Consider the following 27972-nt stretch of genomic DNA (forward strand, 5'->3'; position numbering starts at 1 on the left):
CATGAAACTACGCAGCAGCAGATACAGCCCTGCAGGGATGGAAGACAGAGAGCAGCATGCTCCAAAACAAGCCCAGGCCCAGGGTCAAAAGTCTTCATGTTTAGAGCGGCTGCTACACAGGGTCTTCTTATTTTGTTTTGTGACTAATGCTGTGCTGAATTCTGATGGAATGGATGACGTAGGTTTGCCCCAGGGTGTTAACAGCTCATTTCAGCCTCTTGTGCCAGTCAGAAAACAGGAGGTGGAGAGTGAAGTCAGGGCATGAGCATCACACAGGAAGCATGAGCAGAAGATAAATGACGTGCATCTCTAAATGAGGAGGTTGCTGGCTGCTCTGATCTCCTTGGTGATTTCCTGTATTTATCCAGCATTTTATAATAGATATGAATTGCATTTATAATTGTATTTTTATTATTATTCCAAAAGAATCCATGTGAAGAAATTGAAACTTGTGTGAAATAAACCTAAAGCGGGGAAAAGAAAAAAATGGAAGGAAGGAAAGGAGGGAGGAAGGAAGAAAGAGAGTTTCTTACAGAAATATTTGGAATATTACATTGATTACTATTTTATTTCTTCATCTCACTTATCTCTTTATATCACTCTTCAAACCAAACATGTTAAACATGCTAAAGAAAGGAAACATTTACTAAGCATGCATTTAATTTATAATTGAAAATTAAACATCCTTTCTGTACTTGAAATAGCATTATCTAGGGCTGGGGATGTGGCTCAAGCGGTAGCGCGCTTCGCCTGGCATGCGTGCGGCCCGGGTTCGAACCTCAGCACCATATACAAACAAAGATGTTGTGTCCGCCGAGAACTAAAAAATAAATAAATAAATGAATAATATTAAAAAAAAAAAAAAGAAATAGCATTATCTAAGAACAACAAATGTGCTCATATATGCATTCATTAAAATTTCAACTTTTGTAGCTGTTCATGTGCCAGGCACTGTGATAAATAAACAAATAAATAAAAATAGAGTTTATTGCCTTCAAGGGACCGACAGCATAGTAAAAGGGGAAAAAATTTAATGATAACAATATAGTCAGACACTATCACAATCGAGGTAGGCTGACAATACCTCAGGAACACATAGAAGAGAACTTAGTTTGGGATGGGTAGGAGTGTATTCTTTAAAAGAAGTAATGCCTAAGCCACATCTTGATGGATAAAGAGCAGTTAGCCAGGACAGTGGGTGGGGTGGGGGTAATGTCAGGCATGGGAGTCTGCACAGAGGCAAAAGGCAGAGAGCACAATGCATTAGGGAATTGCAGGTCCTGCCTTGTGGCTGCAACTGGGCTGGGCTGGGTGGCAAGGAGAGATGAGTTCACAAAGGTGGGTCATGAGAAGTCATTGGATGTGCTAAAGGTTTTGATATCTGCCCTGATGCTGTGGGAAGCCATTTCAGTATATTAAAGAAGGAAAAAGGCATAGACAGATTTGCATTCCAGACAAATCCCTTTAGCAATATCATGTCCCAGTGAGGCAGACTAATTAGGAGGCTGAGGCAATAATCTATGCAAGAAATGATGAGGTCTCAATTAAGATAATAGCAGGAAAAATGCAGAGAAAGAATCAGAGTCAGAGAACATTAAAAAGATTGATTGGAAAGGATTTGATTGATGTGCTATAACAGAGATGGGGGATATTGAGGAGTTGGGATGGCCGCTGGCTTGGGCAACTGGGTGGGAATGGTAGCATTCTATGGGGTAGAATATGACAAGCTAACAGTGGAGCACATTAACTTATTGTGCCTATAAGATATTATAAGAGCCTGCAAGCAACTGGAAATATAAATCTTAATCTCAGGAGAAATATCTGGGCTCAAGAATTATTTGTGAGTCATCCCAAGTAGATTACAGTTGAGCCCTTTGGTAATGAAGGAAACTGCTCAGTGAAAGTGAGAATAAGAAGATACAGGAGACCCTGGGGAACATGTATATTTAAGAGGCAGCCTAACAGGGTGCCTGCCAAAAGAACAAAGAAAAAAAAGTGTTCAGGGAGGTAGAGGGAAATCCAGGCACAAATGGAGTCTTTGCTCATGCCCTCTCTCAAATCTGCCTTCCGTGAAAGAAAGGGCAGAGAACACATAAGTGGCAGAAATGCCTGTGCCAACTGAGCTTGCCTCTTAACAAGTCTCCCTGGACATAAACATCAGTTGACACCTCATTGCCAGACTGTCTGAGAATACCAGACAGTTTAAGTGGGTAACGCATTGCCTCCCCCACAAAAGCCAATGTTCTATTAATAAAGGCCGGGAGGAAAGGGAATTTGGGGTGGACAGATGACCTTGCCAGGTAGCTAGGAAAGAGGCACCTCAGTGGAGACAGACTGGTCACAACAGAGATTTGAAAGTCTGCTGTGTGTAGATGCTCCCAGTGTCAAAATTTCAGACAATGAATGAAAAGATACAAATGGTCCACTTGTACACTTGGGGTGGCCTTGAAAAGGCAAATTGTGAGGAAGAGGAAGTGAGGACACTAGTCCTTTGAAGAGGTTGACCTTGAATGTAATGGGTCAGAGGGGAAGATGAGGGCAAAGAAGGTTTCAGGAACCAGGAGTAAGAGGCCCTGGGAAGAGTCAACATGCTCAGGTCCTCGGGGTGAAGATCCAGATGAGAGAAAGAGTTTGATCACCATGGAAGAAGAATCTTCACTGATGGGGAGAAGGCTCCAGATAGGTGGGGTGAGGGGCCTAGAATATATCATAGCTATTCTTGAGAGAGGAGAGGGTCCAAACAGGAGAGAACAAGGTATGGTGGGCATGGGTTCACAAGTGGGACGGGCAGGAACTGAAGAGACCATTATTGCTCTGGGAAGCAGGGGCAGGATGCAGAGATTGTCATATGGAGACTTAAGAAAATAAGTGAAGTCATAAAATAGGCAGGGCTAGCAGTGTGGTCGGAGCACCCTTTGAAAGTGGATACTGTATTCCCATCCTGGTTCTTGCCGTAAGACCTTAGGCAAATTATTTAACCTCTAGGTTGTCACTGTGTTCTCTGCAACCCAGAAATGAGGTTAATAACAGAAGGCTGTTACTTGTTGTTGAGAGAACTCACTGAGTTCATTCATGTCATCCTCATAAGGGCATCTGGCACAAAGGAGGGTTTCATGCTGTAATCATTGTTACTAATGGGACTAAAAGCAACCGCAGGCTGGGGCCACCTGGACACCTGCCTACGTGAGTGTAAGTGTGTTGATCCAGGGCTGTGGGAACAAAGGAAGTGTGTTCTTCCAGGAACTACTCCTGGAAGAGGTAGAACTACTCCTGGAGGAGAAGACCCTCTCCCTGCTCTCAAGGAGAGCAAACAGTGGGGTCACAGCAAGAGGCCATCAAGAACCAGCCATCTTTGTGGAGAAATGAGCCCTCTTGAGACTTAAGAGGAGGCATGGTGAAGCTGGGGAGCATGTATCAAGGCCTCCTTTACCTCCTATGGCAGACAATGGCAGAGGGAGTGGCTGGAGCAGAGCATGGACACCATATTTTGCAGGGCCTTGAGCACCCCAAGTCTCTTCTATAGCCAGGATCTGCACTGTCTCCTCCTGTGTTCCTTCTGGCAGAGTGATAAAAATAATGTATGGAGTGCATAGTTCATGCCAGGGACATTGTAGTTCTGCACATATTGGGCACTCATCACAGCTGCCCTTTGAAAGAGGCGCTGTTCTGTTCTGCTCTCTCACATGACCCAGCCAAAGTGCACAGAGATGATGCTACTTGAAGAGGCCATCCAGCTGGCGGGTGGCATGTCATTGTGGAAGCTGGCAGTGTAACTCCAGAACCTGTTCTTGTGAATGCCAAGCTATCACCTGTCCCATTGGGTCATGGCTCAGTGGACAGGGTTGTGACCTCAGAAGGGCTATGGCAACTCTTGGAAAGCTTGTTTTATGTCTAGGTCAAGAAGAGTTGGGCTGTAAGGATTAGAAACACCTGCAAAGAATTCAAGTGTAAGAAGGAGGTGTTATGAAGATACAGGGCCCTCCCAGGACCCAGTTGCTAGCTGGGGAGGATCACATGGCTGAAAAGTTGTCAGGCAATAGTATCTCCTCTGTCTGTCTGTCTCTCTAAAAAACATGGGGCCTTCTCTGTGTCTCTTTCTGTAATCTGATTAAATGCAAAGTTCCTATCTTCACTCCCCTATGACATTGGCTGGCACTGCTTCTACCTGACCAGTCAAATCCTTTGTCCCCTTAGTCCATGTGTTATAGCAAAGTTTTACATAAATCCAGATAACCTGCTGATGTTTAGCCTGAGTTGAGTGTCCCTCCTCCATCCATTCTCAGTTGAGGTGGAGGTGGCAAGGGTATCCAACCAGGCAGAGAGAATGCTTCTCTCTAAAACTCCGTGATCTTCAATCCTTACTGAAGCTTGAGAGCATAGTCGACCTTTGACTTAACCTTGTACTGTCCAGACCCAGCCAGAGCCCAGGTTCTGCCATGTTTCCTTTGTAAACACCAGGTGAGGTTCCTCCCTTTCAATCACCAGCTCCATCCTGATCAAGTAGGTCTCATCCCCACCACTCCTGCAGCAGTTTCTAGATTCCCTCTCTAAATCTGATCTTCCCTTCCCATTTCATCTTGCCGACTCTTAAGCAATATTATTATGTTTTAATCATCTTGGCCTTCTACTCCAAAGCTTTTGGCAGGTGTTCCTTAACTGGTATCCACGGCTGAATCCCAAGGCCATCTATCCTGCCACTGATCATATCCCTACTAGGTCAGGATAATCTTCCTCTCTTCACAGACACAGAGGGTCACTCCCTTCTCCACTCCTGCCCTTTCCCTCTCTATTACAGCCCTTCCTGCCTGCTCTGACACCTACCCACCTCATCCTAGACCTCTGTCACCTCCTCACTTCCAAACTCATCCTTTTCATTTTGATTCTTCTGTTCGACTGTTGGTTCATTGGAAGCAACTCCGTGCCCAGCGTGTCCTAGCTGAGCACAGCCAAGCACATGTCAAACGCTTGAGAAATTTAATATTCAGTGATTAATAGCTGATTTATGATCCCTTGTCCTTGGTATGTTTTTTTGGCTTTTAAATTTTTTATTGCATTTTTTAGAACATTCCATATGAGCCCTCTGACTGTGATGAATGAATACTTGTTAGAGGCAAAGCCAAGTAAGAGTATTAACTCCTAATCCTGTTAAAGACTCACCCATTATTACATGTGTTTGTGTTTCGACTTTGCTTTTATGTGCCTTGACAACAGGGGCTGTGTTATTCATTGTTGTAGTCCCCCAAAGCGCTGCATACAAAGGAGTCCTGGAATAAATGAGGAAACGAATACCCTTCTGGTTGAGGAATACGTCAAAAGTGGTCATTTTAATACTGTTGTCCCTCTAACTAGATATTTGCATTTGTGCTTAGTTTAAAATCACTTTTATTGCTTGTTTCCAATTAAACTTAAGATCAGCCCAGAACTGTAGGAAGGCATTTTTTAAAAAATTGGTTGAACAACATTTTTCTCCTGCTTAATCATTTCCTGTCATTAGCAGCATCTTCTAACAAGTGCAAGTCTTTGTGGTCCTTCCTAAACCCCTACTATGTTCCTTCAGACTTCCCAGGCAACACAGAATGCTCTGAAAGCTTATTCAGAGAAGGTTTTGAGGGGGTAATCTACCAGGTGTCCTTTGTGTTTTGGACCTACCAGAGATAAGTGTGGTTTGGCTTTCTAAAATAGAAGATGTAACAAACCCATAAATATTTTGCAGACTGGCAGTAGCAAAGGCAAATAGCTTTATTTCTTTTTCTTTTTTAGGTGCCAGGGATCAAACCCAGGGTTGTTTAACCACTGAGCAACATCCCACTCTTTTTTATTTTAAGACAGGGTTTCACTGCATTGCTTAGGGCCTAAGTTGCTGAGGCTGGCTTTGAAGTTGTGATTCTCTTACCTCAGCTTCCCAAGTCACTGAGATTACAGGTGTGCACCACCACACTTGGCCTTGGTTATTTATTTGTAAGACTAAACAGTTTTTTGCCAGTCACACTGGCTTTGGTTTGCATATGGCTTATAAAAAATTATTATAATAATTGAATAATTCCTAAGACATGCACTCTTAGAAAAAAGAAAATAGCTTTAAATTAAATTGTAGCTGAAGACCATAATAATGGGATTTTAAAAATGAGAAATTATACCATGCAATAAAGATATAAAGAGGTGGATAACTGAGGAAAGTGGTGGAATTTTTTTTCTCTGGACATCTTTTTCATAATAAGATTCATTCTCATCTGACATGAGAGTGACATGGAGGATTTTGAAGTTATCCATAGGTGAGCCATATACAGTATTATTAGTGAACATGTACAAATGAATTTTAAGTTATAAATGGACTCTCTAGCCCTTGGAGATGAAGGTTCCTGGGTTATTTTTAGATGCCTTAAGTCCTAACATATAAATGCATATGACTTTGAAGAATTTGTGGTTCTTTAGAGTTTTTTTACAACAACAAGACCACAGATGGGTTCGGTAGATGTAGATTTCCCTCCTTTCTCTGTGGATCAAAGTCTCTTTATGCCTACAAGAAAATGTCACATAGCATGTTGCAATCCCTGGAACCAAGCATATCCTACACTGCTAATGTGATGGCAATAGGCATATGCAAACATTAATATTGGCATCAGATCAGGATAGTTCCTACTCATCTGCACAGGGCTAGAATCTTGTCTTTTAAACATTTTTTTTCTTATTTTAGAGTTTTTCTGACTCTATTCTCCAATGGTGCATATCAGAAATTTCACTACATAATTATCAGAAAACAAGTTAGGTAGGTCTGTCTTTACACTGTGTGTGTGTCTGTGTGTGTGTGTGTGTGTGTGTGTGTGTGATGGTGGTGATCAAACAAACCTCATGCATGCTAGGCAAATGCTCTACTACCAAAAAAGAAAAAAAGAAAAGAAAATCTACATGGATTCCTTCCCCATATGCCAAATATCATGACTCTGTATGTCTCACTCTTTTTCTCTACCTGCCAGCACTACTACCAAACATACACAGACACATACTAGGTCTTTTGGATTGATTTTCATCAAGGCTGGAGAAGGCCAGGCAGTAATGGTGTTTTCATGGAAGGCACTGAGTTGCACTGACCAGAAAGCAACACATTCTCATGCTTGTTTTCACTAGCAACTTTCTTCTGTCCAGTGTTTGCAGTGCAGACTTGGTGTGAAAAGGCTTATGAATTCTTCTAGCATAACCTTTGTTGGCAAAATGAATTACAAGTGGTTCATTTTATTCAGAGCCTTTTGTCATCACCATTTATAGCTATTCTGTTTATTCACTTTGTGAGAGCCATTCTGAGAGTTGATGAATGTGTTTTATGAGAGAATATAAGAACCCTGCAATTTGATTTGATTGGTCTCCATTTGGATTTATAGCGAGCAGGTGCCATCATTTGGAATTGGTTTTGGCAGTGGCTTGGTTATATAAATATTAGATACATGGAATGGAACCTCATTTAAATTATTTCCATCAGTAAGAATAGGAGAGCTTTACATTGCATATAAGATGCCATGGTTCTATTTTTAAAGTTTCTGGGCATACAAATGTGTAACATACCATATGTCTCAACATATGTATGTATAAGTGGCCTCCATTGTGCATATACATAATGTGAAAATTGTCTGTATTTCTTTGACAGTTTATGCAAATATTTTTTAAAATTCTAAGACTGATTTCTTAATGGAATTTTTTTCTTCTAGCCTGAAAAATATAGGCATTTCTAACTTTGGAAACTATGTCAAGTATTGTTTTCAGTTTGGTGAATTTTTTTTTTTGCTTTTATTTCAGCCTTGAAAAATAACCCATCACATTTTTAATTTCATTTTTTCATGCTTCATTTGTGATTATTGTTGTTGGTTGTCAAAATTCCATTGAAGAACACCATACCACTTCTTAAATGTAGGGGAAGAAGATGGAAATAATTCCTACCTTTCCAGCAAGATGGCTTATACCTAAGAATGACTCTCCAGATTTTCATGAATTCATTTACATTTTCACGCATTTGTTTTTACTCAGGCAAAAGATTAAACAGGCATTTATGATCATGGGTAGAAGGAGCAATCAGGAAGTCTGCTTGTGGCACTTTAAGTAACAGCTTAAACTTACCTTGGCTGCTTTGGAATTAATTTTTTGAATTATTTTATTTTGAATTGACATTTAATAGTCGCACATATTTTGGGGATACAATGAGATATTTCAGTACATGTATACATGGAATAATGTTCAAATCAGGATAATTAGCATATCTGTCACATCAGACATTTATCATTTCAATTCTTAAAATGCAAAATATACCCATGAAAATTTCAATATGCTTCTAAAGTCCTCAAAGATAGCTCACACAGTTCCTTCTCTAAAAACCTAGAGTACATGTCATGTTATGTCATAGTTGTTCATGTGTGTGTCTCTCCTGTTGACATCACATCTTTGAAGACTAGGACCTGTCTTTGTCATTATGGCCCCACAGTCAAGCTCACTGCCTGACATGTAATGTTCAATAAATGTTTATTGAATGAGTGGAAGAATGAATTTATTTGCTGTCAAATAATGAACCTTAATTCAGAATATTGCCAATAAAAGATGTACCCCATGTTTGTAAAAATGTGTCAAAATATACTGTCATGTATAACTAAAAAAGAACAAATAAAAACAGAAGAGCACAATTAAAATAAAAATGACTGCAGGTATGATGAGGCTCACCCAACTTTCTTTCTCTTTTGGGAAATATATTAGATGTAAATATATACCCAACCTATATGGCACAAAAACATTTGAATATGGCTAGCCTGTGGAAGTTAAATTCCTGTAATGCAGGTAGCACTCCGAATGATTAAATAACCAATGAACCCCCTCATCATTCCAAAGAGGCTTCAAGATGAGGCTCCACCTAAGAAACTTGGCAAGGGCACCAAACCAGAAGAACTACATGATGAGACCAGCACAGTTCATGGTAGAAGAGAAATGGATCAAGGCCCAAGGTCACAGAGAGTCAATAGCAGAGACGAACATAAAACTCAGACCTTCAGAGCTTGTTTTAGTATTCTTTCCATTAGTCCTGGTTACCTCACTTCATCAGTGTTCAATGAACTATTTTTCTGGGAAGACCAGTTAGGACTTGTGGGTGTCTCTTTTGTTATCTACTAGTTGGCCTGCCTAGTTGGCTACTTAGGTAATTAGCCATTTACCTCCCTCATTTGGCCTTGTATGAGAATCAAACCCATCTGTGGCAAATTAGAAATACTGAGTTACATGGTCCCAGGTAGGGAATTCATGGCTGAAAGGGTTGCTGCTGAGTTACTCAAATATGGCCTCCAGGTTACCTTGGGGCCATATTACTTTTAGATGCCATAGCATCTAAAACTTTTAGGAACTATGGAGTGTTAAACAGCTCCGCTACCACCTTGTAAATTAAGAAGTACCCTCTAAATCAAAATGCATTCTGCTGTCATATATGCCTAATTAAAGTAAATTAAAAAAAAAAAAAGAAGTACCCTCTAGGTTGAGACTCATTCACATAGAACAAGTTTTATAGGAAGTAATTATGTAAATTAATATTGTTGGCTAACTTTTTGATTGTATTTACAAATTGAAAAATGCAATGTAACATTGATTAGACATTCTTCTAATTGTTTTGTTGAATTAGTAGCAGAGGGAGTGTGATATGGTAGAACTTAGATTTGAAGTCAGACAACTTTGGGTCAAATCTCAGCCCTTTGACCTCTTAACTAGGCCCCAGTCAAACTGTCCCAAGTCATGCACACACCTAATTGGTGAAGATGATCCTACTGGTCATCTATTTAAGCTCTTAGAAAATTCCCAGAGTCTTAAATTTGAAATGTTTGAATTAGCTCCTAGCCTACCTACCAATCCACATTTCTATTGAGAATCATGGGACTTGTACATATCATCACCCCACATCTATTTTTCTGCCTTTATTACAATTTCAGTTTTGTTCTATGGCCAAATCACTGACCTGTTTGTCCTTGGAGTCATTCTCTACTCTTCCTGTGTTCTGTGGCAGAAGGCATTCATTCCATAGAGGCTGCCTTTTTTAGACATCCCAGGAGATCAGATGGTTTCCAGCAAATTGACTCCTAGGAACACTGAGATTAGCAGGTAGAAGGTGAAGGGAGAGGCCAAGGTGTTCTCCCTCTTCTCTCTCTGCCTTGGGTGACATCTGTGTTTTCCTCATGCCTCCAAATATACCCCTATTTCTGTGGCTTTGTTAATCAAAATTCACCATGTTGTTCTGGCCTGGACAGACACCTCTGGCTTCTTAGGTCTATTAACACCACCTCTGCTTATACCTCTAACCTAAAAACAATAGTGACTTCCTGCTAATGCTTATCTGCCTTTCTCCACTACCACTAATTTAGCTTCTCAGCTCACCTATCACATACATAACAAATTCCATGTATTAAAGTCCTTATCTTTAGCAGACCTACAGTAGTTTCTGTTTTCCCTATTGGGCCCCAGCAATTCTCTTGAAGTGATAAACTATCTGTATTGCCTTTGTTAGTTAGTTATATGACCCCAAGCCTCCAAAGCATGCTGAAAATACCAATTCCCTAGACCTACCACAGAGGAGTAGTAATTTACTTGTTTTGATGAGTGGCCTAAGAATCTGAATTTTCATAAAACTCACCAGATGGTTCTGATGCCCAGCACTGATAGAGAGAACAGAAAAAACAGGCTGAGGTGGAGGTGCTTAGAATGGTGGTATCACTAAGTTCATTTACCAAGTAAGGACTTCATTTCTACAGATCATTCTCCCAGCAAGAGATCCTACCTCAAAAAAAGTTTTAAATTACTACTTCCCATGTATTTTATAGGATAGTTCATTATAAAAGTCAACATACTACATGCTAAATTGGGAGGTGCCAGGGATTATTTGCAAGATTAAGTGAGATAATGTATTGACAGCATTTCACACATCATAGTTGCTCAAGAAATGATGGTCAAAGCCAGGCATGGTGGTATGCACCTATAGTCTCAGCGATAGGGAGGCTGAAGTAGAAGGATCACTTGAGCCTAGGAGTTTGGGGCCAGTCTAGGCAATATAGTGAGACCCTGTCTCTTTAAACAAATAAAGATAGTGTCTGTCCTTCCCTTAAATACAGTAAAAGCATAGAAATGTAGAAAGCTATGAAATAATATAAATTATTTATTCCTTAAGGTAATAGAATCCAGATATTAAATACCAGAAGGATAGACAATCAAAGAGTCAAAAAATGTTCATTGCCTGCCATGGATTATTGTTAGCTAAGCTGGTATCTCTCCACTCTGCCCACATGACACCGTATGTTGGTTCTGTTCAATGTCAGAAGTCATTTTAAAAATAAATTTCGAACTGGGAATCTTGTGTCAGATTATATAGCAACACATTCTCTAATAAGGGCCTGAGCCTTATGATTATCCCTTACTTGGCCACCAGAATTTTTGCATTCCAACCTCTTGCCAGAGACTACAGTCACAGTTATAACTGTGAGGGCTCCACTGTCTCGTTCTTATCAAAAGGTTGGTTATGAGAAATAATATTCACAGAGGACTGCCTGAAGGATATGCACTCTGTTTGTTCCTCACTGAGATAGTGTAAGTTTTATTCATGGCTCATAGCAGGTCATCAGATAGCTGCCAACTGAGATCTGCATGTATTAGCTTCTTGTCTTTTCATTTCACTGGGGAAAATGATGAAATATATCTATTATTGTGGAATTTCGAACTCTGTGCTAAAAAAGGTTTGCTAATGAAGAAAATTAATGTTACCAAGACAGGAGCATGAGAGGAGCATCAAAATATTCATCTTAAACCAGGAAAAGAGAGAAAGCAATACAATACTTACAAAGAGACAAGAGAAAAGGACTGTGGAGCAAGACCTTGGACCAGCCAAGGGATCTGCTCAGATATGAGAAAAAATGAAAGACATTTGTGGACACAGAGTGGCTCCAAGCCTACCATCCACATGCTATTTCTAAGGGAACTGCCTGAACGTTCAATCAGTTGTGTGAACATCCTACAGCTTAAGGTGAAGTCTAAATGAATGATGATAATGTGACTGTTAGCTATCAGTTGTTAATTAATATTTCTTGAAACAGAAGAGACATACTGTCTATGAAGAGACATTTAGTAGTTTGGAGTAGAGCAAGCAATTCAAGTGTAAAAATATTTTACAAATATCTCCACCTGGGGATAAGGAAGAGAGAAAAGGTTGGGTTCTCTGGAAACAGGTTCTGGGACAGAGTTTGGGGTACAGGATAGTTATTATGAATTAATACCTGTCCTATCAGTTGAATTGTGTTCACCAAAAAGATATGTTGAAGTCCTAACTTCCAGAGATCGTGCGTGTACTCTAATTTGGGAATGGAATCTTTGTAGATGTAATGAGGTTAAGATCAGGTCATGAGAGTGGTGTGCCCTGACCTAGTAAGACTAGTGTCCTTATAAGAGGAAAGTGTCCTTACAAGAGACACACATCACAAGAAGAAAGCTATGTGTTGAGAGAGGCCAAGACTGGAGTGATGTACCTGCAAGCCAAGGAAGGCCAAGGATGGATGGCCAACAGAAGTAAGGGGGAGACAAGCAAGTAGTCTATCCGGAGGCCCAGAGGGAGCAGGGCTCCACTGGTACCTTGATTTTGGATTTCCAGCACCCTTCAGAACTGTGAGAAAATAAGTTCCTGTCACGTTAAGCCACCTAGTCTGTGGTGTTTTGTTAAAGCAGCACTAAGAGACTAATACAGACTGTGAAAGAAGGGAAGAAACACAGAGGCCACATAGCCTGTGCCATCTCGTCAGCAAGCTCCAGGAAGAGTGCTGCCTTGTCATTTGGTCACAGGAGTTAGCTGCCTCAGGGAGGTCATGGCCTAGTGTGAAGTCACATCCTGCAGAAGCAGACCTGGCGGCACTGTCAGCTGGAGATATCTGCTGACCACAATTCCAGTGACGGGCCATCTTCCTTTCTCATAGGAAGATCAAAATGCCATACCTCTGTCTGTACTATGGTAGCCAAGAAAAAAAATGTCTGGGGAATATAGATGGCATATAGCCATTTTGACTTTTTTAAATATATAGATTTTTAAATGATTTTAAATTACGAAGATAACTATGAGCAAAATATATATGGAATAATAAGTTAGTAAGAGAAAAAAATGGAATAATAAACATAATTAATCCAGCAAATAAGGAATGTGTAAAATTAAATGCAGTAACAACTCATGTAACTAATAAATGCAATGGAAGCAAATCAGACACAAACTTACTACAACTCATGTCAAGTTTTCTGGTCCCCTATCAAACAACAACAGAGTCTTAGATAAGCAAAAACTGAAAACTAAAAATCAATTTTTAAGCTGTTCATAAGAAACACAGGTAAAACAAAATAATAACCTTAAAGAAGTTGAAGATAATGACCAAGGATATGCCAGGCAAATGCAAACAAAAGGAAATTGGGAATGAGCATATTCATATCAACTACAATGAAATGCAGAATGGAAATTATTAAATGTGAAAAAAAAGATTTTTTGAGAACAGAAAATATAATTCACAAGGACACAATCATAGACATCTCCTTCATTTACCAACCAATGTAGTTAGAATATATGATATAAAAAAGGAGAGAAACAGAAGAACATGATAAAACTATAAATAGCCATATGAGAGAGTTTAGGTATAATTTGTTAATAACATGACACAGTAGACAAATAATGAGATAGGTTAGTGATGGTATAGGGCATTTCTTCTCTATAAACAGAGAACGTGTACTTTCCCTTATGTCTATGGAACATTCACCAAAAACAAAAATCTATGTCCATGGCATTAGAAGAAAATAAGTTTGGGGGGAGATAGGGGCTATATTACTCATTCCTTAATCCCAGTCCTATAAATCAAGAAATTGGCACTGAAAGAATAACCATGTGTAAATGCTTGAAATTAAAAAGACCTTATGGATGATTCTTAGATTAAATTGAAATGAAAACAAAAATGACATGTTATCTGGAAATTAGAGTAGTCTACATTAAAACTTACAGGGAAATAATTTATCAGGAATAATTTATAGCCTAAATGCTTTTGGATTGCATCTAAATTTTTTAAACCAACCACGACCACCCCCCAGAAGGAATTACTAACAGTAAAAGCCAAAACAATGGAAATGGCCACAAGACAAATAAAAAGGGAAAATCTGACTAATAAAAAGATATATACAATATTAAATACATAAATGGTGATAAATTTTAACATCTAAAGGAAATTGATGGTTTTGAACAAATTACAAGTTATCAAAATTTGACCGAAAGTTGTTATAAATCCCAGGAGATGAACAATTATAGAACAAATCCCAGGAAATGAATATAATTATAGAACAAAAGCTGAGTACATCTAAAGAGAAAAAGCTTCCAGTTTTATGAAAAATATCAATTCTTTGATACAAATAATGATAGAGGCACAACACTATCACTCATGAATATATCCTTTTTTTAAAAAAAATGAGCAAATCAAATCAAACTTTTATTCTATAAATACAAAGTTTATTCTATAAATACAAGGGTGGATTTTTGCATTATGAAATCTGTCAAATATATACATAGGTACAACAGACTAAAGCAGAACAATTATAATTATATCAACTGATGCTGAAAATACATTTTATGTAGTTCAGGAGACATTCCTAATAGAAACTAAAAGTGAACTAGGAATAGCAGAAAGAAACTGCCACATTTATAAACCCAATAATAGCACCATGGTAGATGGTGACTACCGAAGAATGTTATAAAAGCCTGGCGCTGCCATTACTCAACCGCTGTGACTCAGCATTGTTTTAGAAGTTCAGTGAATGCAAGAAGAAAAGAAATTGAAATAAACCACATAAATATTGCAGGTAATGTGACTGAGAATCTACCTAAAATCTTTTAGAATTCTACAAAAGATTTTGGAAAAATAACTGAGCAGAAGATACTGGATAAAACCCATTTTTCTTTATATGAATTGATAACTGATTAGAAATGCAAATAGAGGGGCTGCAGTTGTAGCTCAGTGGTAGAGCACTTGCCTAGCATGTGTGAGCCCCTGAGTTCCATCCTCAGCATCACATTAAAAATAAATAAAGCAAAGGTATAAAAAAATACAATAACATTATAAAAAAGAAATGCAAATAGAAAAAATCCCCATTTAAAAGAGTGAAAAATGAAAACATCTAAAAATTAATTTAGTAAGACATAGGACAAATTTTTAAAAATCTAAGATAGTCGCAAAAGACTTTAAAGAAGTAGTGAGCTACACCATCTTTTTGAATGAGAAAACTTAAAATTCTAAAAAGAACAATCCTTTCCAAGTTAACATATAAATTTTTATAAAATTATAGTCAGAATCCAGTCTTGGAGAGTGAAGGTGTTGTCAGATCAATGAATATATAAATTCCGGGGTGGGAGATACCACAGATTGACCCAGGGGCACTTAACCACCAAGCTACATGCCCAGTGCTTTTTTATGTTTTCAGACAGGGTCTTGCTAAGTTTCATAGGGCCTTACTAAATTGCGGAGGCTGGCTTTGAACTTGTGATCCTCCTGCCTCTGCTCCCAAGCTGCATAAGCATAAGCATACACCACCATACCCAGATAATGAATTATGATTTTAAAGTCTGAATAAATACATAACTACAAGGAAATTGCCAAACATGAAAGAACAATAGTATGGGAAACTTGCACCAGCAGATATCAAAACATACTGTCATGTTCCTGCTTTTAAAAGCGTGTATTAGCTCAGTAATCCACAAGTAAGTCTTTGGAACAGAGTAGAGTCCATAAATAGAGATACAGAGGAAAACTGAATGTATGCTTAAAGTTCATGTCTTTCCAATAAGGAAAAGGTATATTATAAAATAAATGATGTTGGGGCAATTAACTTTCTATCAGGGAATGATTGCATGTGGATTAAATTTCATTTAGAGTGAAGATCTAATATTAAAAATGAAACTATAAAGATGTTAGAAGAAAATATGGGAGAATGGATGTATTACATCAGTTAGGGGGAACTCTCTGCTGTATCCTACAATGGAAGATTGGCAGATTTGGTTTTGTAAAGTTTTAAAATGTCTGCATGAAAAGGTACTATAAACAAAGCCAAATGAAGAACAATAGCTTGCAACCCATGTGAGAAAAGTTAATGGTTAGGGTCTGGGGATGTAGCTCAGTGTTAGAGTGCTTGCCTAGCATGCATGAGGTCCTGAGTTAAATCCCCAGCATCACCAAAAAAAATAACGAAAAATTAATGATTAATGTACTAAGGAATTCTATAAATTGTTCAGAAAAAAAGATAAACAGCTCAGTATAACAATAGGCAAAGAACGTGAACTAAAAATTTTAAATCACCGAAAAATCAACCCTTGTTAGTAGTGAGAAAACTTGCATTATAACAACTGAAATGCCATGATCTATCCATAAGGTTGGCAAACACTTAAAAATGGTGAACATCCAGCACTGTTAAGTATGTCAATATGCAGGCACTTGTTATGCACTGTTGGATTGATTGCTTGGATGTTTTAAGAGAAAGAAATGTAGCAATAGTCATGCAAATAGTTAATGTGCTTATCATAATTGCACTCCTAATATTCTTTCCCACAGAAATAAAAGTACTCAAACATTTAAGATGTTTGAGTAAGGCTGTTTATTCCTGCTGTTGTTATAGTAGCCAACCCTGGAAACAGTCTGAATGTTCAGCCAAAAGAGAATGGTTAAATGATGATATGTGTATCTTGTGAAATATTTTGCAGTTACTTTTAAATGAGTAGATTGTAGATTTGGAAAAATATATCTAAAATAGATTGGTAGGAGCAAGTTGAAGAAATTGTGTGTCCATATGTGTGTGTGTGTGTGTGTATAAACAAACATAGGGGACATTTTGAAAGTCTGTACAGCAAAAAGCTAACATTGGTTATTTTCTAGAGGGAGAAAATATGGGACCTGGTTTATTTTTACTTTATATTTCTGTGCATTTTAAAATTTGATTACAATGAGCAAGTATCTCTTCTGTGTAAAACATAATTATAGCCAAAGAGGTTTGTTGAATTGTGGTTTAAAGTTGTGTCATCTGAGCAACTCTAACAAAAATCACAGTTGATATATCAGAGGGAAATGAAAAATTGTCCACATGTCAAATGAAGTCCCCTCTATGAAAACCCACAATAGAAATTTTCACTCCAGCCTCAATCCTCCAACACCTGTGGTTTGTTTTAGGCACTGGCTTGCTTTTATCTCTTGGACAATGGGCATCTGGGAACTGATCATGTCTTCCTTTGCTGTGGCAATTAGGGATCTGAGACAAATTGAAGACTTCCATTTCTTCAATGCCATATTGGATTACATGGCTTATGTCCTATGCATAACCCCTATTGATGGCATCATCTTGTTGCCTCTTTATTTTTCCTTCATATTCCTTCCTTCCTTCTTTTAAATTTTGTGTGTATGTATCCCTGGGAGAAAAATAGGGGTGTGAATAAATATTGACCAGTGATTTTTATTTTAACAGGAACCTGGGAAAGAAAAAAGTTGCAACATGAATAGGCCACCCATAACTACCAACTACAGATGACTTGCCATTTCATTTATAAAGGTAAGAAACTATAGTCTATATTTTTAATGAATTCTGACTATGCAGTATATTTGCATATCTTTTTAGTGTATACTTACTTATAAATAAATATTCTAATGCATGAATCTCATTCATGACCTTTAATTTTGACATTATCAAATTTAAAACAAACATTAAGCAAACAGAAGCCAGAAAATTTGTGGGTGTTGGTCTACCTGAAGGGACAAAACCCAGATGTGGTCTCTGCCATTAATTATTGAGTGTGATTAAATTTTTAATAACATTAGCATTTTTCTTATTTTTAAATGTAGTAGCACTTACTGCAGAGTACTTGGAAAACATAGAAAAATATAAAAACAAAAACCTAAAGCATTTATAATTCTACCATCTGTAGATAATCAGTACTTCGGAGAATGTCTTTCCTCCTTCCTCTTATGTGTATATGAAAAATATATATGATTATAATGTTTTTTAAAACAATGTCTTTTATCTATACTTTCCTTGACTTCCATAATTGCAAATGAAGTATTCTAAGTGGTGTGGAAATATAACAAGATTAGGAACAAATAGTAATCACCGCTCTCACCATTTCAACAGTTCTTTGCACTTTATCAGCTCATTCCCAAGCATCCCATTTGCCTCTCCAACCCAGGTGTCTCTGGTTAATAGGTCTGTGTGAGCTTTGATAAACATCACTCTATAGAAGGATAAAATAAAACAAAACAAAAACCCTTTGAATTCAGGTGGTAGTTCAGGGCCCTCCATTATCATTATTATCTGTTTTGTGCACCTTAAAAGGAATTGATTTTTTAAGACTGAAGTTTACCCATTTCTCTCCTCCTCTACCCTATTGTCAAGTCAGGGGTGATTTACAAAATAATAAAAAAATACTTTAAGACCATCTCATCATCCATCCTTCATTCATGCCAGTTGGTCAATTTCTCATTGAGGTGGCTTTTTCAAGCACCCTTCAGAGTCACTCTTGAAGTGCTTGCATTTTAAAAGCTGCAAAGTCTTAGATGTGCAATTACTGGAGTGGCATTCTTCAGGGAGGTCTTTATTCTCCTGGCTCTATTGAGCAGCTGAAGGTTTGTTTTTTATACTGAGCCTGATATTTTAAAGCCTTTCAGGCACTTTAATTTTCCTAGTATTTCATTCAGAACTCACTAAAATATTATCCCACGGAGACTAGAAAACTCAATTGTTCTTTAAGCAAATTAAACAGATACAGTGGAAAGCAGTCATTTGTGAAACACCTGTCCTTGAAACTCCCTATTTTAATATGGACAGATTGAATAAATAGATCAGAAAAATTAAAAGGATAGCAGGGTGGTTTGATTGCTGGGTAGTAATAAATTTGGTAAGGTGTGCTTGCTGTGGCCCATGCTTTCACATTCCTACATGGCTTTGGCCATACAAGTTATTGGCGGCCCAGGCAAACTCAATTGTTTAGTGCAGAAAATTGACTGGTGAATTATTCTGTATAGCAAATATGGCATTTATTAAAAGCCTCAGATTTGAAGAATGCTTTAGAGATTTCTAAGAAAGTCAGAAGTTTTATCTATCCCTCCTTACTGTATGAAATGCTCTTCATGCAACTTAAGACCCTCAAATATCGTGACTCTGTGCAGTTACCTTATTTATCACAGAAGTAACTGAATTTAAAAATTCAGATTAATTTGAAGTGAAAGTTTTAATAAGAAATAAGAGAAATGCATTTGAGCATCTATATTTCTCTGTGAGAAAAAGTGTTCTATCTAAAAGCATTGGGGGAAAAAATCAGATAACCAATAGCTAAGTGCATAAAACTATAAAGTTTCTCTATATCCTAATTATAAAACAAATTAAAAAATATGCAGCAACACAGAAAAATATTAATAATACATTTGATAATAGATTAGTAGCCTCAAAACATAGAAATAAATAAGGAAATCATTAATATTAATAACCATTACAGGTAAATATCAATATCTGAAATACTAAGACTCTAATAGATGAGCAAAACAATGGAAAATTCAAAAGAAACATGAAGAGCTGAAATGTTGTGAAAAGCAATGTTAACCTTCACTAGTAATTTTCAAAGATGCAAATCAAAATCAGGAGAGATGACCTGGTGCTGAGGTGCACACCTGTAATCCCAGCTATGAGACTGAGGCAGGAGAATTGCAAATTTGAGGCCAGTCTGGGCAACTTGTGAGACTCAGTCTTAAAATAAAAAAATAAAAAGAGCTGGGGATATAGGTCAGTGGTAGAGCATTCCTGGGTTCAATCCCCAGTACTGATAGATTAAGTAATTGTTCAATTGATTCAGGAGAGGCCTTGTTTTACTGTCAAATTAACAAAGATATCGAAAACAATAGTAATCGTTGCTAAGTGTGTCATGAAGCAAGCTCCCACTCACTGCTGTTATGGTATAAATGGATGCAGTCTTCTTGGAAAGAAATTTAGCACTATATTTTAAGAGCTTGAACTTTTTAATACCTTGGTATGATTTAATAATTCCAGGACTCTTGTCCAAGAACACATTGAAGGTGTAAGTACAAAATAATTATGTGTTATTTTTAGAAGCAAAATCCTTGAACCACCTCAACTGTCCTCCAATATTAGCATTATTAACCTAAGTATTGATACACAACAGTTTTCAGACAGTGGTATACCTCGAGAGTAGAAAACATTATTGTCCTTACAATGAAACTTTTATCATCAGATGGGAAAATACTTTTTAGGGTACATTAATATTCAGTGACAATACTGAGTAAGGCAGTATTGTAATATTTTTCATATAAAAATGCCTAGAGCAAAAAGTGGAAACAAATATGCTAAATTGTGAATAATGGAGTCGCTTATGGGAACTAGAATTAAAAATGATTTTTTTCTCTGATTCATAGTTTTTGGTACTTTCCAGATATTTTTATAGTGAGCATTTATAACCAGAAGAAGAAAAAAATTTTATGGCTTCATAGGAAGAAACTTATGCTCATCATGTATACTTGGCCTTCCATCGTCTCTTTTTCAGAGCTTACAGAGTTAAGTATACTACCAAAATGATTGAAAAGTAAAGGTTGATTTCACAAAAAATTAGAAAACAAAGATTTGTGGTTTTTTTTTTTAGCATTCTGAGAATTTCTTCTTTTCTTAGAAACAACAACAATAATGATAACAAAAGCAAAGTTAAAAATGCCTCCCTTAGTTAGCAATGTTATTAATATGTTGTATGTCAGAGTAGAGTTTAAATTCAAATGAGAATATTTTTCCCTTGTAGATGTCGTCAGCTGCTGAAAATGGAGATGCAGCTCCTGGAAAACAAAATGAAGAAAAAACCTATAAGAAGGTAAGCGTCTTTTGTTCTTTCTTCAACTCCTGAAGTGGAGCCCTGGTCTACTGTTTTGCATGTTAATATTGTCAGAGGACTTTTCTTCCTTTAAAGCAGTTTTAAGTTACTGTTTTAGCTTCCTGTTGCTGCTCTACCACAAACTTGGCGTTTGAATAACACAAATCATTATAGTTATGAAGGTCAGAAATCTGCCCTGGGTCTCCTTGATGTCTGCAGAGCTGCATCCTTCCTGGGAGATCTAGGGGAGCACCATTTCCTTGTTCTTTCCAGCTTCTAGAGGCTGTCTGCATTCCCCATACCATGTCTCCTGTCCATCTCCAATCCAGTAGTGGCTGCTGGGCATTTTTTCCTGCTATGTCACTCGCCACTTTAAAGAACCTGTGTGATTACATGAAGCCCTCCTGCTTTCAAGTCCAGGATGATTTCTTTATTAGAAAGTCAGCTAAACAGCAACCTTAATTTTCTCTGTAGCTTCAACTCCTCTTTGCCATAGAATGTGACATACAGTCCCCAAGGATTAGGGCGAGGAAATCTTTGGGAGCCATTTTCTGCCCACCACACTTACCGTGATAGACTATAAGGGAAGGTAGTTATTATTCCTAAGGTGGCTGTTAAGGGCACACAGTGTTCAGCATCTAGTATATGATTTCTTTAATGGACTTGTTGCTTTCCACCAGAATTTTAAACATTTTCTACCTTTGGAGTTTAAACAAAGCTGAAGTGTGAAATTCTACACACATGCACGCGCGCGCGTGTGCGCGCGCTTGCACTTTTTCTGAGCCTCTCAGATTTCATGTCTTTAGCTCATTTCACAAAAATCTTAATTTTTCAGACTTCCCAATATATCTTATCTTACTACTCTTTGAATTTGATAAATCCTTGGTTCCTAGCAAGCAATTAATGTTCAGAGACATTTCTGGGTAAAATGTGTCCACAGGCACTGCTATTCCTGATTATAAATAGACTATACAGCTTTTAAAAGTTCTTTCCCTCCTGCCCTCTTGGGAATAGGAGGTTTGTGTATTGAGGTTTTATTATATTTTAATTTTCCCTTTTACCTGTTACTCTTTGATGGATCAGTGATGAGACATTTTGTCAGTAAGTGCTTGAATCATTTGATCTGACCACATATTCAGATGATCAAACTAACATGATACATTTCCTGTTCAGTTTTTATGGGGAATAATATGTCATTTTTTCCTGATATATCTTTCTTATCTGAGTTTTCTATTCATCCAAACCTATAAGTTTAAACCTATAAGGTTATCATCCAGAATGATGATGCAATTAGGGAAAAGCAGGGTGGGGACTCAAGAGCTCAGAAATGTCACTCTGTATTATCTTATAAAATTTGTGCATCTGGCCAAAGGTTACAATACACTATTGTTTATTTTTAGATACTGGTAATAAAAACAAATGCCCTTATTTGTCTAAGACTCCACGTAAACTCAGTCAGTCATGAGACCAACATAGAGATGGTCTCTAAGCCTGACATTACTTCAGGTCAGTGTCAGGCAGCATTCTTGATCAGCATTGCACAGTGCAGACTGTTGACTGAATCCTGACCCACAGGAGCTCCTTCCTGATGCAAACATAATGCAAAGAATATGATCATGACAACCTGAAGTTAGTTAAGTGTGTCTGGCCCAAGAATTTAGTAAAGCAGGTTGTAAGTAATATTCTAGGTGGGATTCTACCTTTAATGTCTCTAATGGAATATTTAGCTCAGAAGTGTTGGGAAAGTTATAAAAACTAAAAATCAGATTCTGTGATAACAAGTAATTTCAGTAGATAAAAGAAGAAAAGGAAAGTTAAAAGGGGAACAACAATGAAAAAAACCTAACTCCACACACAAAACAAAATACCAACAACAACAGAGATCTTTTTGATGAGCTCTGATTTTAAAAGGCATGTAAGCAATGGATGGTAAGGTATGCAGCTCCTCTAAGGAAAACACTGGAAAACAAAAACCAGTGCATCCCCTAGAACCTTAACCCTCAGTTAAATGGTATTGATATGCACAGCAGGAAGAAAGGATCACTTACAAAGAGTGTTGCTTTGCTGACAGATAACAGCTTAGCTGAATTATTCAATTTAATTCTTCTCCATTAAGCAGTATATCTTCAAACTGGAGAAGGTGTTAATGAAAGAGTTAGGAGAGGTGATAATATGAGGCACATTCACTATTGCAAACATGTCTCTCTCTGGACCCCATAAACCATTTCCCAGATGAAAGAACTTGAAGCTAGAAGACAGAAATGCCTGAATAATGCCTGAGTGTGAGCTTTGAATGCATTTGAGAATAGGAGGATGGTTATAAGGCAGGAGATAAGAAAATATTATCCCTAATTTTGGGGGGTACCGGGGATTGAATTCAGGGGCATTCAATCACTGAGGCACATCCCCAATCCTATTTTGTATTTTATTTAGAGACAGGGTCTCACTTAGTTGCTTAGCATCTCAATTTTGCTGAAGCTGGCTTTGAACTTGCAATCCTCCTGCCTCAGCCTTCTGAGCCACTGGGATTACAGGTATGCACCACCACACTGGGCTTTCCTATTTTTTTACACGAGGGAAAAATGACAAAGAAACTGGAAATGACAGGTCACAGACTAGATGAGTATCATCAAGGCCACCATGAACTTCGTTAGTTATGATCTTTACAAATAACTTAAAATTTCTTTCCTAGTCCTATAGCTCTGATGAGCCATTGTGTCTTTGCTGTGACTTAAGCCAATTCAGGTAGCCCAAGTTAAGGAGCCCCCGTCTACTGTGCTACAAACAAGAAAGAGAGGAAAGGAGTCAATAAGAAACATGCAGTAGATTGAGGGAAACAAGACTTGTAAACAACTGTAATCAGCAGTGTCTAATGAGATGACTAAAAGAGAAAAACTCAGTATGAGTCTGTGTTAACCAGCTGGCTTAGGCTTTCTGAATAATACCCAAGATTTACTGAGCAGCAACAAGCAACACTCAGTATCATGAGTGTTATGATTTCCACATGTTTTTAGGGAACACTCAGTTTCAAGGAACAATTCTATACTCTCCCTCTCTTGATTATTTGCACATGATTGTTTAGGCTGCCTGCTTTTTTTCCAAACTCCATTTGACCATTTCCCTAATCCATTATCAGTCCTTGGCAAGCCCAGGAGGAAGTGTTAAACATAAGGTTAATGTCATCAGCTAAAGGCTAAAATAAGTTTGGTTTTAGCTGCCTAAAACAAACAAGCTGCCCATTAAGACAGGCATTAAGAGCTGCCTCGCTATATTTACAGAGTCTAGTATTTCGATTCTCAGGTAATTCACTGAGTATCTTCTGCAAGAGTTGCAAATGCAAAAGCCTAGAGCCACGACACAGGTAATAAAGGAGTGAAATAATAGGGGAACCATCAGGAGAATATAGACCTTTATAAGGGGAGGGGTAGCACTCTGCTCCAGCTAATAGAGCAACGCATGAGTGCTTGCCCAGGACTGCCATGTGGTCTGATTTCTCAGGAAACCAGAAATAAGCATTTTGATGTGAAATTTTTTAAATCATCAACTATTCCCCCAATTTTTTAAAAAATATACTCTCAGCAAAACAACATGCCCTTGGAACAGATCAGGCCCATAAGCTGCAGTGTTTTACAACCTCTGACCCACTGTTGGTATGAAAAAGTGAGGAAGAGAAGAAAAGGATGCAAAAGAAATACCTGTTAGAACTTGTCTCTGCTTCACATGACCTTAGGATTTATTTGAGAGGAAAAAATGTGATCCCATGTGAAAAAAAAAATTAATGAACCAAATCAGTATTAGTGCCAGGATAAATAGTATTTTATTTAATCAGCTTGCAAATCCTGATGAGCCCCAAACTCACAACAGTGTTCTGAGGCTTTTCCCAGGCTTGTTAGCAGAGCATTTTCCTGGGACAAAATTTTATAATGTCTCATTGTCTTTTGTCATGACAAAACTCCAAATCTTTTAGTTGACCGTATTTTCTGTTTTACTTACTTATTTGTCTTCATGATAGAGAATTTTATGAGCCCAGGCACAGAATCGGGATGAGTGTGGTTTGTTGGAAGAGGGGGAGAGACCAGACTGAACAAAGTCAGGTGTCAGTGTTTGGGGAAAATAGCAGGTAATTTGGGAAATATAGACTGGGTCTGAGTGATACCTAGTTTTAGGGATTGGAGGGCTTCAATCCACATTATATGACTAATATGTTCTAGGCCAGTGTTGTCCAGTAGAATTTTCAGTAGTACCTGAGGCTGTTGGGTTTTGAAACATGCCAAGGTGTCCAAACACCTGAATTTTTTTTAATCTTGATTTTGGAAAATTTAAGCTTAAATAATACATGTGGCTGATGGCTACCATGCCAGACAGTATACATTATTGGTTCCATGACATCGTTGTGGAGGATAGTGAAATAATGCAATGACTATGCAAATCTAGTCACAGTGTGCAAGTTCTATGCAGCCAGGAGACAGTGACATGGGAAGCTTTTCTGTTAGTTGAACAACACAGTTGGGTATAAATCTGGGTACAAAAAGAGGAAATCTGGGTATGGTGGTGCCTACCTGTAATCTCAGCAGTTCTAGAGATTGAGGCAGGAAGATCGCAAGTTCAAAGCCAGATTCAGCAATTTAGCAAGACCCTGTCTCAAAATTTAAAAAAGAGCTGGAGATGTGGCTCAGTTGTTGAGAGTCCTTGGGTTCAATTCCTGATACAAAAAAAAAAAAAAGGAAAGATTAAAAAAAAAATCACAGTTAAGACAGACCTAAAATTTTCCAATCAGAGTGACTACCAGAACATTTCTGCCATTGATGAAACTAAAAAATTTGGGGAAAGAATATATTTTGGTTTTGTTTTTGTTTTTATAACAGGGCAGGAGGTCTCATTAAGGGTAGTATTAACTAGGTGAAATACTGACTGAAACCAGCTATCCAAGTATTCTCTATTTTAAATGTGAAAAAAATTGCCCAGCCCAATCCTAACCCTTCCAAAAACAGCAGATAGCGTGGCAATTCAATGTCAAATGCCAGGTCACCTAGCAGTCTTCAGGAAGGATATACAACCTCCAGCCATGGGATGTCCTGATTTTGTGATCTCTGCTGTAGAACAGTTAGCATTTCCCAACTACCTGGACATGGACTAGCATGGGGTGTGTTTATTACCACCCTTTGCCTTTCCTCCTCTCTTTCCTCTGCAACTAGGCCTCTACCCCCTTTGCTTCTCGCTCCTTCCTGGTACTTGCCCAACACAGGCCTCCACTGGGAGATTCTGGTTCTGGTGACTGCCAAGGGCAGTGAGGACAGAGTTCCCCTGCCTTTGTCTCCAACACTGACCAGGGAGATGCCAGGTCTCTTTAACCAACTTCCTCCATGTCTAATAGGACCAGGACACACTCAGGTAGCAGCCCTTGGCCCCCGGTGCCCCAGCCAAGTTTCTCTTCTTTTACATTTTCAGACCTTAGCTGCCGTTTCATCCCACGTCTCAGCCCCGTTTTTCCTCATCAACAGAGACAGGCAGCAATGGGGCAGAGGGAATAATGTCTGGCCCTCACCACATTTTAAGGAAAGATGCCTTTTATGACTTTTTAAACATGAGTAATGTTTAAAGTTGTGGACCAGAGACACTGTGATCTAAGAAGAAGCATTTGTTTAAACACAAGTTCTTTTATAAAACCTCTCAGGGAAGACACATAAGACAGCTTAATAATAGCTGCCTCTAGGAAGAACTCTGTGATAGGGCTCTTGAATTGGGGAAAGATCTCTGTATGTACCTCTTTATGCATATTTAATTTTGAAACATGTGAATGTATTTCCTATTTAAAAACCAAATAAACAACATGTCAAAATTTTGGAGGGGAAGTGAGCTGGCAAGTGTCCCATGCCCCGACCACTCTTCCTTTCCTTCAATTCTAGAAAGCCACCACTTTCCTTAAACAAGCAGACCTGTGCTGTGTCCTGAGGGAACCACACGCTACAGCTTAACAGAGGCGTCTTTATTAAAGTTTGCCCTGAACAGCAGCTACACTGGTCCCTAGGAAAGTGGTCCTTTCACATGTGACACCTAGCTTACCTTAGTCCTCAGCCCCCAAGCCCAGTGGTTCCCAACAGCTGTTTTGCCTACCAGGGAAGATTTAGCAAGGTCTAGAGATATATTTGGATGTTGGGAGCTGGTGCTGTTGGCTTCTAGGAGGTGGAGACCAGGGATTCTGCGTCTTAGAGTGCACAGGAAAGATCCCCCAAACAAAGAATCACCTAGACGCTGCTAGTACCAAGGCTGAAAAACCTTTGCCTAAACCAAATTAGCCTTTTAAGAGGAGGGTCGGATATGAGTCCAGCTCTGCCAGATACTAGTTTCTAATCCTGAGCACTTTTTCTAATTGATTTGTATATTAGTTTTCCTCATTGATAAAATGTAATTAATTTCTACTCTGAATGGCATATAGTGCTGTGAGGATCAAACAGTTTAATAGATGTGAACACATACTGAGCAAAGAATATTAATGAGTGAAGTCACTGTTTTTGTTACTGCAAGCGAGATCCCACCACCTCTGATTTCCAGATTAGTCTGTGGGAACAGAGCAAGGCAGCAGGGTGACTGCTCCCCCAGGGCTGGATGTGAGGCGGGGGTCACTTAGCATCCTCATGCTGGCTGCAGTTAGATTTGGGCATGGCACGGGGTGTGCTAGAACAAGACACCGTGTCCTTTCTAGTAGCAGTGGTTTCTGAAATAAGGAACAAAGATGAATGACTAATAATGGGCTGCTGTTGGGTTTTAAAAATTGATCAGCAAGGAGGTGATCTTGGTTTTTTAGAGATGGGGAGTTATTAGATAACCCCATTAGATTCTGAAGCATATATAATCCTATGCATTACCCTTCCCCCAGTGCAGATTATCCCTCCAACAACTTTGCTTCTGCATAGTGTCACCTGTGTGCCTGTCTTCTGAGTCCTTAAGTGTGTGATTTCAAATATACCTTTATTACTTTTAAGCGAGGTGTTACATGTCATTAAGCAAAAACCGTTTAGCAGTTCAGGATGGAAACCACTGAAGGAGCCAACCATCAC

The 27972-nt window shown here is 38.3% G+C and overlaps 1 protein-coding gene across 4 annotated transcripts in view; it reads left to right on the forward strand.

Moving 5' to 3' along the window:
- The window catches only part of Pip5k1b (phosphatidylinositol-4-phosphate 5-kinase type 1 beta), a 293002-nt gene that overhangs the window by 94508 nt on the left and 170522 nt on the right, over positions 1-27972 (forward strand). For all 4 annotated transcript variants that reach the window (XM_048806865.1, XM_048806868.1, XM_048806866.1 and 1 more), the window contains 2 exons: positions 17521-17604; positions 20846-20914. In XM_048806865.1, the coding sequence (XP_048662822.1) occupies positions 20846-20914 (69 nt within the window). In that variant the 5' untranslated portion in view covers positions 17521-17604. The remainder of the gene's footprint in view (positions 1-17520; positions 17605-20845; positions 20915-27972) is intronic.

This window comes from Marmota marmota, unplaced genomic scaffold (assembly GCF_001458135.2).
Source record: "Marmota marmota marmota unplaced genomic scaffold, marMar, whole genome shotgun sequence".
Taxonomy (NCBI): Eukaryota; Metazoa; Chordata; class Mammalia; order Rodentia; family Sciuridae; genus Marmota; species Marmota marmota.